Source organism: Lontra canadensis, unplaced genomic scaffold (assembly GCF_010015895.1).
Source record: "Lontra canadensis isolate GAN:19392208 unplaced genomic scaffold, GSC_riverotter_1.0 scaffold179, whole genome shotgun sequence".
NCBI lineage: Eukaryota > Metazoa > Chordata > Mammalia > Carnivora > Mustelidae > Lontra > Lontra canadensis.
In genome coordinates, this window is record NW_022631173.1 from 2,092,958 (window position 1) to 2,108,422 (window position 15,465).

The window sequence follows — 15,465 nt, forward strand, 5'->3', positions numbered from 1 at the left end:
TTCTCTAGCCATAGAGTTCAGCCTAGAATATAGGAAGTTCAGCAAAATTTAGGAAGTACTTGAAGTCAGGAGATGTGGTTAAAGGCAAAAAGAGGGTAAAGTATTTTTGAGCACCTACTCTATGTGACAGTCCCTACTGGGTGCTTTCACATTCATGATGTCATCCAGTCCTCACCATACTCTAGTTGGGAGCTATTGTCATTCCCACTTCACAGATAAGGCAATTTAGGATTAGGGGGTGAACTGTTTGTCTAGGGTTTATTTAGTCATTCATCTACTTGTTCTTCCCACAAACATAGTGGAAACATGGTGGAGTCACATTGGGCTGTGCGGAGCTGAGGATGGGGACAATGCAGGCTCTGCCTGCAGGGAGCTCACTGTCTAGCTGGGAAGAGAGAGGCAAAGAGCAGGGAGAACATGGGTGTAATCGTCGGTCCCAGCCAGCTCTGGGCTGACACCCAACTCTGCCCCCTAAGGAGCTCCCAGGCCCAGCTCCTTTTTGTCCCCTCCCAGCTCAGGTTTGGGGCTCCTTGCTCTGCTTAGATGGGACATTGTTTGGAGAGCCTTTGGCTCAAGAGGAGTATGTGTCCCTGGAGGCCCAGTAGTACTTAACTGGTTTCACCCTCTACCTATAACTAGCTAGTTGTGGGAGGATCACCTGCCTACGAGTAGAGGGACAATGTTTCCTCCACAAAACCTTGTCATCTCTGCATTGTTGCCTTTACATCGGCTCCTTGGAAATATCTATCACACAGTGATAGAGCCTCCTTCTCCTCTTCAGCAGATGGCCCTTCTTCCAGGAACCCTCATTCTGGGCTTCTCCTGCCTTCCTAGGAGTAACAGAGGAAGAACAAAGCCACTTTACCTTTGGGAGTTTGTGATGCTTGTTTTCAGTCTTCCTTGTGCCAAGCCCCACAGCTCCACATTTCTCTTCCCACAGTCACTAAAAAGTAACCTCCATTTCTCCTCCCAGTGAAGTCCTCAAACACCCAGAATTCCCTCCAAATTCCTATCATTAGCAGCAATATAGTAACTGAACACCAAATGTGCCTGTACACTGCTGGGCACGGGGGAAATGATGGTGAACAAAGCAGACCCAGGTGTTACAATCACCAAACTGGGTGGTCTTGTAGAAAAGGCAGTTATTTACCAAAAACCACATGGACACATAAAGTTCCAGACGTCAGAGGCCTAGGAAGGGGTGCCAGGGGCACTGGGAGCTATAGGATGGCAGCCACTGACTTGTCCAGGAGGTCAAGGCTTTCTTGAAAAAGTGGAAGTTGGGCCGAGGGCTGACAAGTGAGGAGACATTACCTGGAGGCAGTGAGGCCAAAGGTCTGTGACAGCCTCTCAGACACAGACTCTGCCACAGGAGCATGAAGAGGCACATAGCTGGGTTAGGAAGTCCTGTTCTCAAGGGATAAACGACAGCAGGGGTCACAGTATGACTCGTTTGTCTTACTAAAATAGGGCAGGATGGAATGAGACGTGGAACAGGCATGTTTTATATCCTGAACTGGGCAGATCCTGATGAGTGTTTGTCGGAGGGAGGGAGGCAATCAGGCAGACAGGCCTGCTGGCCCATCAGCGCTGTGGGAGAGTAAGAACAGAAAAGCCCCTAAGAAAACATATTCTGTCCTTTAAAAAAAGGATATATGTGTTAGTCTCATGGTGAGTTCAAGCCCAGCTTCTCACCCATCCTGTCAGGGGACTCACTTCAGCTTTATCTGATAAGAAACTAAGATGTCCCCCAAAGACCAGGAGATGCAAGGAAATACCAGTAACTAGACATTATGGTGGAGCCCCATTGCAGGAATCATAGGAATCACTTGGCAGAATGTGTAGCAAAATAAAATTAGACAACCCTCCTACTAAGGAGAGTGCCATAGAGGGATTCTAGGGAACAAAGACCTCCCTGGATTCTTGGAGCCATGTTCAGACTTCATATCCAGGATCACTGGTGACACCACCACCTGATTCCCCAGAGAGGAAGGAAGCTGGTATGCTACCCTGGGTGCTTTTTCTAGTCCAGCCACCTCTGCCAGAACCCTACACTCAACCCCCAACTCATATCCATTTTATGTGACCAGTATTTCTAATTCTGTCTCTTCCTTCTAGCCCCATGGTTAGTGTCCTAGCTCAGGTCTGCCCCATCTTCTCTGTCTCCCATCTTGGTCCCTCCCAAATCATCCTCTACCAGGGCCACAGGAATGATCACTATGAAGCCAAATCTAATATTCTCTCTCCCTCTCTTAAAACCTTGCCATGGCTCCTTATTACCTGCAACATAAAGTTCACATTCGTGATATCACACCAGGCACTCAGGACCTGTCTTGGTGTATTTCTCTTGCTTCCTTCTTCATCTTGCAGAAGATGTTCCAATCACAGCAAATGTCTTCTGTATTAGAGGTGATCACCAGGCCTCAGCATGCTTGCACATGTCTCCATTTCTGGTCAGGGATCCCTTTCCGTGCATGCCATCATCCCCCCGTTGCCTGGTCAGCTCCTTCTCTTTTGTCAAGTCCCCCAGCTTCCAACCTCATTCTACCTGTGTTTGTTGATTGACTCCCTCCCCTACTGTGATGCACACCCTGTGAGCACCTACTCACCATTGTATCTCAGCATCTAGAAAAGTACCTGGCACATAGTACATTCTCAATTATTTGTTGACTAAGTTACTTAATGCACATTCATTTCAAATCAAGGTCACCCACCCAGTTCAGTGCAGGGGTTACCTCCTCTAAGAAATCTTCTGGGGTCCCTCCAATGTTAATTTTACTTTCTGTGTCCCCGCTTCCCTTGCTTCCCCCTGCCATCTGTAGTTTTTATCTACCTGCCTTCTGTAAGGGCTGCTCAGGACAGACTGAATTCTCATTTCCAAATCCATAACATCTAGCCCGCAGCCTTATACAGCAGAGAATAAATATTGAATAAATGAATGTATTCATTTTAAGACAGTTAAGATAATAAATAATTATAATATGATAATAATTTCCACAAGCCTCAGGCCTTGCCATTGGACAGACCTAAGTTTTGAGGCTTAGCCTCCAATTGCTAGTTGAGTGATGTTAGACATGGGACATCCCCAAACCTCAGTTTACTAACCTGTAATATGGGAATAATAAAATCTACCTTGTTTGTGCACAATAAAAAGCACAGTGCCTGGAAGATAGTAACTGATCCTAAGTGTGAGTTCCATCCCCTGAGTTTCAAGTTCAAGACAACAGTTAAAAAGAAAGTAACACAAGGGCAGAAAAGAAAATCATAAAATGTTAGAGCCAGTAGGACCCTAAAGATTAGAATTTAAGGGATAGGATCATTTCTGTTTTGCTTAAGATGGAACAAAAATGTCCCCAAAGGAGAATTAAATGTAAAGAGGTAGCCACGAGTACGGTATTATAATAGAGTTTCACTGTGTATAGCCATCCCTTGGTGAAACCCTGAAACAAGCTGAATTCCTCCTAATTATACAAGCAGGGAAAGTGAAGCCCAGTGGTGGGAGGGGGGGGGGGGCGGGCAGAGAGGCAATGAGTGACCTAGTCCAGGTCGTACAGCTATTTGGTAAAAGCTGACATTCAAACATGGGTCTCTGGACTCCCAGGATATCGCTCATTCCGTTAATCCATGTATGTGGTTCAGATTCCAGGCCGAATCAGAATGGAGACACAAGGAAGAAGGGAATGGGCTTCTTTTAAAGATCAGAGATTCCATATCCTGTTCCTTTAGTGGGCTTCTTAAATTCTAAGCTAGTTTTTTTTTTTAAAGATTTTATTTATTTATTTGACAGAGAGAGATCACAAGTAGACAGGCAGGCAGAGAGAGAGAGAGAGAGAGAGAGAGAGAGAAGCAGGCTCCCTGCTGAGCAGAGAGACCGATGCGGGACTCGATCCCAGGATCCTGAGATCATGACCTGAGCCGAAGGCATCGGCTTAACCCACTGAGCCACCCAGGTGCCCCCTAAGCTAGTTTTAATTATTACTCTGCTTTCTGGCCAAAAGACTGGCCTGCACTTCTCAGCCACTGAATGGCCCACCATTCCATTTGTAGTCACTTCCTAGGGCCCATCTTCACGGAGCATCCTTTTGACCTGATGAGTGGACTGGCACCAGCAGGACCTCTGAGGTCTCCAAGTTAATGCAGATGTACTTGTGACAGGGTCTACCTACTGTTCTTACATTCTGAGCCCAGGTAGTTGCACTCCCCAGCACCACCCAGTTCTCGCTAATGCTAGAAGAGTCATGGTTTAAAAAGTGAATGAGTTAGGAAATGAGAAGGCATATTACCTGGAGGGAATGATAAACTCAAGTATCTCCATCCAAATTTAGAGCAGAGATTCTTAACTTTCTGAAGGATGCAGATTTCTTTGAAAATTACACAAAATTGTGAATATTCTCCCCAGGAAAATTCACCCATATACATAATGTTTTTGCCTGTGATGCCAGAGGGTCTAGGAAGCCCCTAGTTCCCCAGGTAAGAGCTCCAAATCTAGAGGCTCACAAGACATCAGAACGGAAAGGTTTCCAAACATCAGCAAGTCAGCCTTTCTCTAAATTTCACAACTGGAAAACTGACACCTAGAGCACCCTTGTCCCCCACACAAGGGCATGCAGCCCCCTAGAGACAGCTGAGGTCTGGAGCCAAGACCCATCAGAGCTCCTCCCACTTAATACACCCCTCTTCCCTGGCCTCCCGCCTGCTCCAAGACGCTGCCGCACAAATATTGACTTTGGTCTTTAGTCTTGTTTTTATTGTGTGTCAGTGGAAGCTTCTGAAAATACCTAGGCACATCTCAGAGAAATAGAGCCTCCTCTAGCACTGAGCCACATCCAAGCCCCACCAATCGCTGAGTGGGGCCCAGTTGGGCAAGCATAGCAGACTTGGTGGGCTGACTTCCAGAGCTGTGGTCAGCCATCAGTGGGGAAAGGGAGCCACTGCTAGAAAATTGCTAGTTCCCGGAGTGGAAGAGGAGGGGGAGTGCGGGGAACCCACCAAGCAAGCTGGAGTGTGGGAGGTTGGGGGGTGGAGAATTAACATCCTCCTGAGAGAGGAGTGGGTCTAAGATAGATGGGCTGTAAATGCCAGCCATCTGGGGCTAGGGGAGTGAGAGGCATCTCAGAGGTCAATGTGTGCAGGGGATAGAGGGAGGCCACTCTTCCTGCCCAAGTGCTGGGGAGAAGGCTTAAGCAACCATCCTAGGAGGTCAGTACAGCTTGTTGAGGACACATTCCTTTACCCTTCCCCTGTCTCCAAGGAGCACTCAGGGATGAGTTTTCCCAGGTAGGGGAGCCAGAGCTCCTCCCAGTCAAGCCTTCACCATACCTCTAAGGCTCCCACCCATGCCCACCACCCCCATTTCACCTGCTGCACGCCCACCAGATACCATGCGTCCCTTAGACCAGTGGCTCTCACCCAGGGGTGAACTCCTACCACACACAACCCAGGGACTGTTTGGCAATGTCTGAGGACATTTTGGATTGTCACAACAGGGAGGAGGGTTTGGTTCCTATGTAATGGGAAAAGCCAAGGATGCTGCCGAGCAGCCTACAATGCACAAGACAGCTCCTTCCCACGGTCCTCCAGCCCCAGATGTCGAGAGTGCCTGGACTGCGAGCAGTCTGAAGGCAGGACCATGCCTGTTTTGTTTACTTTATTCACCCAGTATAGTCTACACGCCTATTACATAGCCCAACACAGAGGAGGTGCTTAATAAGTACCTGTTGAACAAATAACAAGTAATGAATGAATGAAAACCTGCCCAATCTGGTCTGAAGTTCAAAACACCCCAAGGTCATCCTGTCCAGACTCAGGCACATTAGTCCTAAGGTCAGATCTCCATCTGTTCTAGCCCAGCCAGCCTCCAGCTTGATTTCTCTTCCAAATTCCCCATCAGAGTGACGGGTACTACCCCCATGCCTGAGAAGGCCTGCCCTGATCTGGGTGTCCAGAACGGATATCCTCTTCCTAGGATGGGACAGAGAGAAAGTGAGGACTAGATTAGCACTAGAGATCATTTAGCTCACTATCTAACCAATTTTATAGAGAATAAACCGAGGCACTCAGTATGGAAGGGACCTGCAAGACTTTATCCCTGAACATGCAGAAAATTTTTTAAAAATAATTTCTTCATCTCTCTCTCTCTCTCCTCTCCCTGTCTCTCTGGTCCTCTTTTCCTGTCTCCCACCTTATCTTGTTTTTTGGCTCATTTTTTTTTTCTTGCTGCTGTGATAGGCCTAACATGTGTTAAATGGCTCTGGAAACAAATTTGAATGTGACCTGCCCTTGTCCTCAAAGAGCTCGTGCTTTGTTGGAAATGACAGGTTCGTACATAACAATGGTAATAGAGTTACTACCTGCCAGCACTTTGCTAGGTGCTTTGGATACGCGACTCTAATCAACCCAAGAGTCCTTCGAGGCAGGTAGCCTTATCCATTTCAGAGACGAGAAAGCTAAGGCACAGAGAAGTTGAGTAGTTTGCCCAAAGTCGCACAGCTAGACATGTAGGAGCCAATATTAAAAGTCATGCTTTGGGGACTTTAAACCCCACATTCTAAATAGATGCTCAGTGTGATCCAGTGCCAGGGGACAAAGCCTAGGCCAGCTTGTGGAAGGTCATGAATGCCGGATATAAAAGTTTAGATCTTTCCCTATAGGTGACAGGGAATTGGCATAAGGTTGTAAGTGAGGAAGTGACAAGGTTAGCAATTATGAGACCATCGCTCTCAGATAAAATGATGGGAAACTGAAGTCAAGAAGACCAGTTAGGCTGAAGCAATAGTTCAGATAAGAGAAGGATCTGAAGTAAAGGAGTAGTAGTGGGAGAGGAGGAATGGCAGCCCGTGACACGTTTAGGAGATAAGACAAGCAGCATGTGGCCGGTACAGGTATTTCCTGCCCTTAAGAGGTAGCAACAAATGTCAGTTTAAAAAGACTGGAGTTGGACATGTCTGGGTCCAAATCGGGTGAATGCAGTTGCTGCTTGTGCAGGAGGCACTGAGGGTCAGGTGGGGTGGGGGCGGGGCTTGAGCGCCCCACAAGATGTCTAGCACCGAGCCAGAACTGCACTCTTAGACACGCAGGAGTCTTTGTCCTCCACTCCTAGCCACCCAGAGCAGCTCTGCCTGGTTAGTGACACCCACACGTGTCCAGATGCTGACTCCTGGAACCCATCAGTGTCACCTTACGTGGAAACGAGGTCTCTGTAGATGTTACTGTTAAGGATCTCGAGGGAGGAGTTTATCTTGGATTCTGGGGGCAGGCCTGGCATGCAATCACAGGCATCCTTATAAGAGGGAGGCAGGGGTGCCTGGGTGGCTCAGCCAGTTAAGCATGCTACTCTTGATCTCAACTCAGGTCTTGATCTCAGGGCTGTGAGTTCAAGCCCCATGATGGGTTCCACATGCACTGAGCTCCACACGGAGTGTGGAGCTTACTTAAAAAAAAAAAAAAAAAAAAAAAAGAGGGCAGCAGAGGGAGATTAGACACACACAGGAGGAGGAGGCAGTGTGGCCACAAAGCAGACCCTGGAGTAATGAGGTTATAGTCAAGGCGCATGGCAGCCACTAGAAGCTGGGAGAGGCCAGGAACAGCTTCTTCTCTGGGACCTCAAGTTCGAGTCGCTCTCAGCCCCTGATGATCTTCCTGATTTTTCTGCTCCGTCCTGATGGGTTTCTCTTTGTATCTTCCTGGCTCTTTCCATCTCTTTTTCTTTTGGCCTCTGCTGCTGCCTGTCTGTCTGTCTCTTCCTCCCTTCTGCTCTGTCTCTGTGTCCTCCCCCACGCCTCTCCCACATTCACAGCGCCCCCCCCGGGGGTGCCTCAGGACTCACCTGTGATTGGACAGGACTCTGCTCTGACCTCTACAACCCCCAACGTGGCCCTTCAGAGAAGGATCTGTCTCTTTAGTTATGCACCTGTCCCACACGGTGGAGGTTGGGTGAGGGAGGCAGGGTACAAAGTTATTTCACTGTCACGTTGTTCTTCTCCCTTTACCTAGAGGCTCCTCGACAGGTCCCTCTTAACATTCCAGCAGCGCTGTCAGCCTTGCCAAGGAGAAATCATTTTTCCTTGGCCTGCCACTCTGCAGAATTAATCTTCCCCCTTTAAGGATAATCATCTGTTGCTGGGAGGGGCAGGAGTATGAGAAGAGAAGGAATTCTAGGTGGAGGTTTCACAACAGGGAGAAAGTAGGAGTTCAGTTTTCTTATTTGGAAGTCGGATGAAAGCAGGGAAAGAGCTTCATGAGGACTGAGACCGTGTTTTTCTCTGTTTTTCTGGGTTTTTTTTGTTTTGTTTTGTTTTGTTTTTTTCTCTGTTACTCTGCTTTTCTATTCCCTATCTCCCAGCCCCTGGAGTAGCATCTGGCATGTAAAAGACAATAAATATATGAATGAATGAATGAGTCAATGAATGAATGAATGAATGGGCTTCAATCCTCATATCAGTTCTTGTTGCACCTTGAGGAACAAGTCACTTCCAAGTTATCATCCGCAAAATAGGGCTGGTAATCAGAGCTGCCCGCAGCACACAACCATGAGGACAGAGAAGGGAAGTATGGGATCTGGTGAGAGGGCCTGGACTTCTGCTCTCTTCAGGGCAGGCCAGGTGAGCTCGCTGGTGGTTCTGGAAGAGCTGCAGGGAGTAAGAAGTATAGAACTGGCTACAGAGAGCCGGGGGCAAGGAGCAGGATGGAGAAGAGACAGGAGGATGTGTGTGAGATGTATTGCATCTGGGAACCCTCAGGGAGATAGGGAGAACCTTCCTCAGGAAGCTGCTATGTGCCAAGAAGGAGGTGTACCTGACTCCCATCAGGGGGCTCACGTCCCTGAGGTTAACTATTATCTCTAGTAGTGGGGTTGGGTTGGATTTGGCAAGAGCCCAGGAATGAAATGGCTGATCAGAGCTTGTGTCTCAGATGAGGAGGACCCTCACCCTTGGTGCTGGCCAGCTCCTTCAGCTCCAAGCACGCTCAACCCCACCTTTCCCACAAGGTCTCCTCTGACCACTCTGCTTAGTGCTACAGTGTGCTCCTGCCCCCAGTGCTCCCCTACTCTGCTCTTTATGTTTACTTCATAGCACTTACCACTTTCACTTTCTGGTATTCTCGAAAGCTTACCAATGTGTTAGGTTGACAGTTTGTCTCCTGTAACTAGAACAGAAGCTCCACGCCAACAAAGATCTTTGTGAGTTTTCTTCGCTCTGTATCCCAATTGCCTAAAACTACTGGGCACGTAGTAGGCTCTCAGTAGATATTTGTTGAATGAAAGAATGGGGATGGGATTTTTCATAAGCTTATTGTATTGAACACACCATGTTAATGCTGGATAGGACTTGAGGGACTCTACTTTTTACCCAGAGAGAAGGTAGGCTCAGAGAAGGGAAACGGCCAAGGTCACATGGCAAGCTATTGGCTGAAACCAGGTTGGTCTCTTGAATTCCCCCTGAATTGTGCTCATTCAATGGACCAGATCCCAGGCCCCAAGACCAGAGAATAGAGGGTCCTGCAGTCATTGCCACTCCCCAAGCCACCTTGGGACACTCAAGAATGGGTCTTCTCTGAGAGTGGGAACAAGAGGTGGAGAGCTGTGCTGAGTGGAACATACCATACAGTCAGCAAGACCTGCAGCATGAGTAATCCCAAAGGTCTGGTAGCTCAGAAACCATTTCCATGATCTGATTCTTTCCCTATTTCTGATTTAGGACCTAGATGCTTAATGTCTCATTGTCATCTCCAACTCCAAATGAACTCCTAGTCTCTCCCCTCACCCTGTGTTGTGCCACCACCCCCAGACTTCTGCATTCCCAATCATGGCACCCCATGTGCCCAGCTGCTCAGGCTAAACATGCAGGAGGTTGCCCTTCATTCCTTTCTCTCCTCAGGCCCCACGGCTGACCTGCCAGTTCCTGCCCCAAGACATATCTTCCCATCTCTACTGCCTCTGTCCTGGTCCAGACCATCCCACCCCCCTCCCCCATCTCTCTCCGGGACCCCTGCAGTAGTCTCCTGGCCAATATGCCTGCTTTTACTCTTGCTTCCTTATTTTTAGTACAGCAATGACCTTTTAAAATGATAAATCAGACAGTCTCATTTTCCTGCTTAAAATTCTTCAGCAGCTTTCCATCCACTTAGAAAATCCAGACTCCTTCAGATGACCCAGTATAAGGCTCCACATGATCTCACTCTTGCCTGTGCCTCCGCGCCAGCCCCCTTTCTGACCCTCTCTCATACCCAAGAACCCTTCCCACTGCCCTTCCTTGGCTCTGCCTCTCCTCAGGAAGGCCTGCCCACGTGCCCTATCTGAAGCAGCACCCCCATCACCTCTCTCACAGATCCTGTGCACTTTCATCCTACACTAGTTCAATTGCAATTATATATTCATGAAGGTTTTTATTGCTTTGTTATATGTCTCCACTTCTAGACTTAAGAACCATTTTCTTGGTTAGTTTTTTGTTTCATCATCATCATCATCATCATCATCATCATCATCATCATCATCATTATTTTACCACAGTATACTCTGAGCCTTCCAGAGAACTTAAACATAACAGATGATCAATAAATACATATTGAATGGACAAATACCACCATAGATTATCACATCAAATATTTTTTATTGCCTACAGAATAGAAGTTTAATGCCTTAATTTGGCATTCAAAGCCTTCACTGATCAGTCTGCAGCCTACCTGTGCAGCCCCAACTTTCACACTATCCTGAGGTGGGCTGGGCCCATGGGCCCTTCTCAATCTCATTTATGGCCCAGGGTCATATGTCCCCACCCCACTCCATGCTTCTACTGATGTCATCTCTCTCTTCCTCCCCTTTGTGATTGGTCCTTGACCTTCACATCTTTGTTATACATCCACTTCCATGAAGCCTTTTACAATTCCCCAGTAGGAATTCAACCTCTGACACATCCACAGAGCTTAGAGTTTACATGTATGATCACAATCCAGAGAGGAGAAACCATATGCACAGTGGTAAAAGGCACTCCGTTCCCAAGCTACCTCCATCACTTTCAAGCCACAGGGCTCCAGGTCATTTATGCAAGTTTTCCTCTTTACAGTTTCCTCTTCTGCAAAATACATGTGGAATTGTACTTTGCTTTTGCAGGGTTATGTTGGGGACTGGCAAGAGTAACTACACTGTGCGGCGCTCGGGGTAAGCTCAAAAATAAAGAGTTGCTTTTGTGAAGGTGACCAGTGCAGCCGCCTGTCTGGTGACATAGTTGGGACATGCTAGCTTCCTCCTCTACACTGTCAACTGTCCTTTTCTAATTTCTCTGTCTCTAACCCCAATCCCTGTCACTGTGCCTCCCAGTATACACATGGGAGGAGCCCAGGGAATGTTTGAATGAATGAATGAATGAATGAATGAATGGAGTGAGTAAATGAATGAATGAACGAGTGAGAGAGAATGAACAGCATGTGCCCAAACCTTCCTTACCTGTTGAAGTGTCCCGGGAAGTACTAGAACTCCTGACACCCGCCCTTTAGTTCAAACAGCTCTGAGCAGAAGTGGCCAAATCAGTCTGGGTTTCACCCCATCCTGGACACGCTCCCCCGCTTCTCTGATTCGGGGGTTCTGATCCCCTCTGCTGTCTGTTCCTGCCCTCTGTGAGAAACAGATCAGTGAGCCCCATAAGAATATGCGGAAGAAGACAGTTCCAGCTTATGGGACTTTCAGAGATTGGTGGAGGTGCCGTGGGCTGGAGGGAGTCTCTCCTTCCTCGCGTCTCCACATAGTGGCTGGGCCTCCACCTCCACCTCCGTGGGCCCCTCTGGGCTTCCCCCTGGCAGGGCAGCCTCAGGGCAGCTAGACTGCTTTCATGGAGCTGCAGGACACCAGCTGGAGTATTCTAGCAATCGAAGGGCAAGTGACAACTCCTTTGCTGACCTTGCCTCGGAAGTCCTGCCAGGTCCCTCTGACCAGTTCTGCCATTCTTGTAGTTACAAGTGAGTCACAAGCCCACCCAGATTCAAGGGGAGGAGATAGGGACCACAGCTCCCCATAGAAGGGCGGTCAAGGTCATATCCTAGAATAACACGGGAGACATTTTTGGAAAATACAAGGTGCCATACATAAAATGTGGCAGGGCCAGGATTCCAAAACTTCTGCCATGCCTTTTGAGCCAGTTGAGGGGACCTGTCCTTTTCCGTGTGGCCCCTTCACTCTTACTGTGAGCACACACAGTGGCGATGCAGTTTCCCTGAGCTGATTGGAGCCTGGCTGGGTGAAAGCAGCAGACCAGGGTCTGCTGGGCAGAGAGGCCATGCCCAATGCCAGCCTGTGAACTTTTTAAGGAGGAGGACAGGGAAGGTCAGTCACATCCAGAGGAAGAAAGCAGGTGGCAGCTGGAGAGCACGGTGAGCCTGCAGCGCGTCTCACTGTCATAAACAACTTGTCTGGTGTTTTTCCTTCTCCCACCAGGCACTGGCCTGGAATGACTCAGCCCTTGACAGAAAAGGTGCCTTCGTGTTGAGAAACAGCCCAGAGTGGTGGAACATTCACTGCTCTGGAGTCAGACGTTCCTGAGTCGGAGTCCCAGCTCTACCTTTGCCGGCCAGGCAGCCTGGGATAAATTCCTCAGTCTCCCCAAGCCAAAGGAGATTAAAATGCGTTCCTCACTGGATTGTTTGAATACATTTGTATATAAATGTATACATTTGTACATTTTTATACTTTGTATATATTTGCATACAAATGTATACAAAGTAAAGTACCGGCGCCATGCCATGCCAGGAACATAGGAGATGCTCCAGAGATGCTCATTTCCGTGTCCTGAGCCATGTCCAGCCCCAGCTCGGGGCAGTCTTGAAGACAGTGGTGAAAACTCCTTTGACCATTCCACAAGCGCAAGTCCAGCTCTGTGACCCTGGATGGAGTGGTGGCTGAGACCTATCCCCTGATGTGACAATGAAACTGAGGTGTCTGGGGACAAAGAAGAAGAAGTCAGCCCGTAAGACATGCTCAGGGAGGAAGCATGACCTGGAAAGATGGGAGGGTGTGGGCAAAGGCCCGGAGGCAAAAGAGGTTCAGTTGTTGGAGTGTGAAGACCAAGGGCAATGAAAAGGGGGAGACCACAACACAAAACTGAGAAACCAAGCAGGGGCCCAGGGAGGAAGGACCTTGGAAATCAAGTTCCAAAATTTGAACTTTAAAGGCAACTGGGAGCCACTTGGGAGTTTTACTCAGTTGGATGCAGGGGTTAGCTCTATATTTTATAGCATCCCTCTGACTGTTGTAGGAAATGGAGTTGAGGCAGGAAAGTCTGTGGCAGGGAGACCCATTAGGAGAATGACAGTAATCCAGGGGACAGGTGATGTTGGCCTTTCCTAGAGGGACAGCAGGGGAGTGATGTGGGCAAACTCAAGAATGAGGAGGCTCCTCAACAGTGACAGTTAGGATGTTCAGAGCTGAGGGATAGGAGAGAAGAGAGAAAGGCTTTCAATGAAGTCAGTTTAGAAGTCATGGAAGCATAGAACCAGAGCACCCATCACAGCCCTGGGGAGAGTAGAATCATGGAAGGCTTTGCTAAAGGGGTATCACCTAACTGGAGAATTGATGAGCAAAAATTAGCCAAGGGAGGTGGGAAGGCACTTCAAGCAGAGAGGATAGCTCATGTGAAGGCCCAGAGATGTCAGCTATAATGCACAGAGCAAGTACTCTCTGTTGTTGAATAGATGATTGGTCTGCCAATTTGTACTAAAGTGCCAATGGTTGATACAGAAAACTGGCCCTTTCTCCTTCTCTGGGGAGATCATACTTTAACAGGTCAAGAATCCTTGCCCTAAGGATTCATGATCTGTAGACTTCAAGGTAGAACAGGGACACTGGTGAGAGGATTTTACCATTGTCCCCTCTGGGATTACCAAAATAGATGACTGTTCCCAAAGAGTCAAACAGACCCTAGTCTACACACAACAAAGGGTCTCTTGACCTTGGGTCTTGCTTATCTGTTTCCACCCTGAGCTGCCTGAAGCCAGATTGTGGAAGCCCAGTGATTCCCAAAGGGACGCAGTGTATTCTAGAAGCTATGAACATAGCTTTGAGGTAAGAGTACCCAGACCCATAACCTGATTCCTCTCCTTCCTAGTCCTGTGACCCTTGGCAAATTATTTAGCTTCTCAGCACCTCAATTTGCTCATCTCTAAATAATAGTATCTAACATTCTGTGAAGGTCAAAAAAGACAGGACCTACAAAAAGCTTAGAAGGATGAGTGGTGTCACTGTCTCTGTTACTGCTGTTGTTATTACTGGCCCTCTTTTCGTTCTGTCCCCATTTCCTTCCAAAGTTGCTCCTTGACACATGTGCTTGCAGATATGAAGCTGGGAAGGAACGTGGCAAGAACGTTTTTGGATTATTATCGGCTGAACCCCCTGGTCGAGAAAGTGGCAATTCCCATGCCGAGGCTTCGGTAAGTGACAGAGCAGAGCCGTATGATTTGGGTCCTACTTAACTTTGTGTTCAGGGACAGCTTCCAGCGGCTTCTCTCTGGCCCTCAGTTTCCCATCTGTGGTGGGGGAAAGAAAATCCCTGTCCTGCCCGCCAGTGGATGGGGCAGAAGAGCGCAACAGCATGTTTTGTGACTATAAAGTATCATCACAGCATCAGACAGTATGGCAGCAGTCACATTTCTGGGTCTCCCATGGTAGTCCATAGGGATGGGAGGTGCTGGGGACTAAGTGCAGTCAAGTTATTCTGGGTGTCTCCATATGCTACTTCATCTGGTAACTCATCCTCTAGGATTCCTACTTCATCCAGGCTCATAAGATCTCTGATCTCTCCATTTTCTCATCTGTAAAGTGGGGACAATGGCACTGCCTAGAAAGTTATCATGAGATGTGTGTTAAAGCACCCTGCACATTGTTAGGCATACATGTATCCGCAAAGGCAGGAGAGTCCCCTTCCCTCAAGGCGTGAAGGTTCAGGGCTGGGGAGGACACAACCCTAAGAAATTTCACATCACGTCTTCTGTGGGAATCAGCTTTTTGGGTCACTAAAGAGAGAAGGTCAGGGAATGAGTATCCTTTCAGAGGGCTAGACCAGAGACCAAAGCGCTGTGCATTCCCATGCCTCCTGGAAGTAAGCCCAGTGAGCATTTGGACAGTGACTTCCAATGGCACCTAGAGTATGCTAGCCCTGCCCTAACTCTTGGCCTCATTGCCTACTCTCTAGTGATCCAGCCTCCCTAAAGGACATAATGATGTCCAACTTCCTTCTGCCAGACCATTCTTCCCATTGACCTTGCCCATGAACTTGCCCATGTGCTTTGCTGCCTCAGGGCCTTTGCACTAATGCACCTTCCTCCATACCCCGTTATTAACAAAGACACTATTAATCACTGTTACTTACTGAGCAAAGTACTTTTTGTACATGGTCTTATTTATTCCTCATAGATATTATACCCCCCCCATTACAAATGAGGTAAAGGAAGCTCAGAATGGTGAAAAGAATTGCCTGTCAAAGA

General features: G+C 48.1%; 1 protein-coding gene across 3 annotated transcripts in view; it reads left to right on the top strand.

Annotated features, from left to right (window-relative positions):
* The window catches only part of AGBL4 (ATP/GTP binding protein like 4), a 1,476,328-nt gene that overhangs the window by 1,445,662 nt on the left and 15,201 nt on the right, over positions 1-15,465 (top strand). For all 3 annotated transcript variants that reach the window (XM_032846637.1, XM_032846636.1, XM_032846638.1), the window contains exon 12: positions 14,316-14,412. In XM_032846637.1, the coding sequence (XP_032702528.1) occupies positions 14,316-14,412 (97 nt within the window). The remainder of the gene's footprint in view (positions 1-14,315; positions 14,413-15,465) is intronic.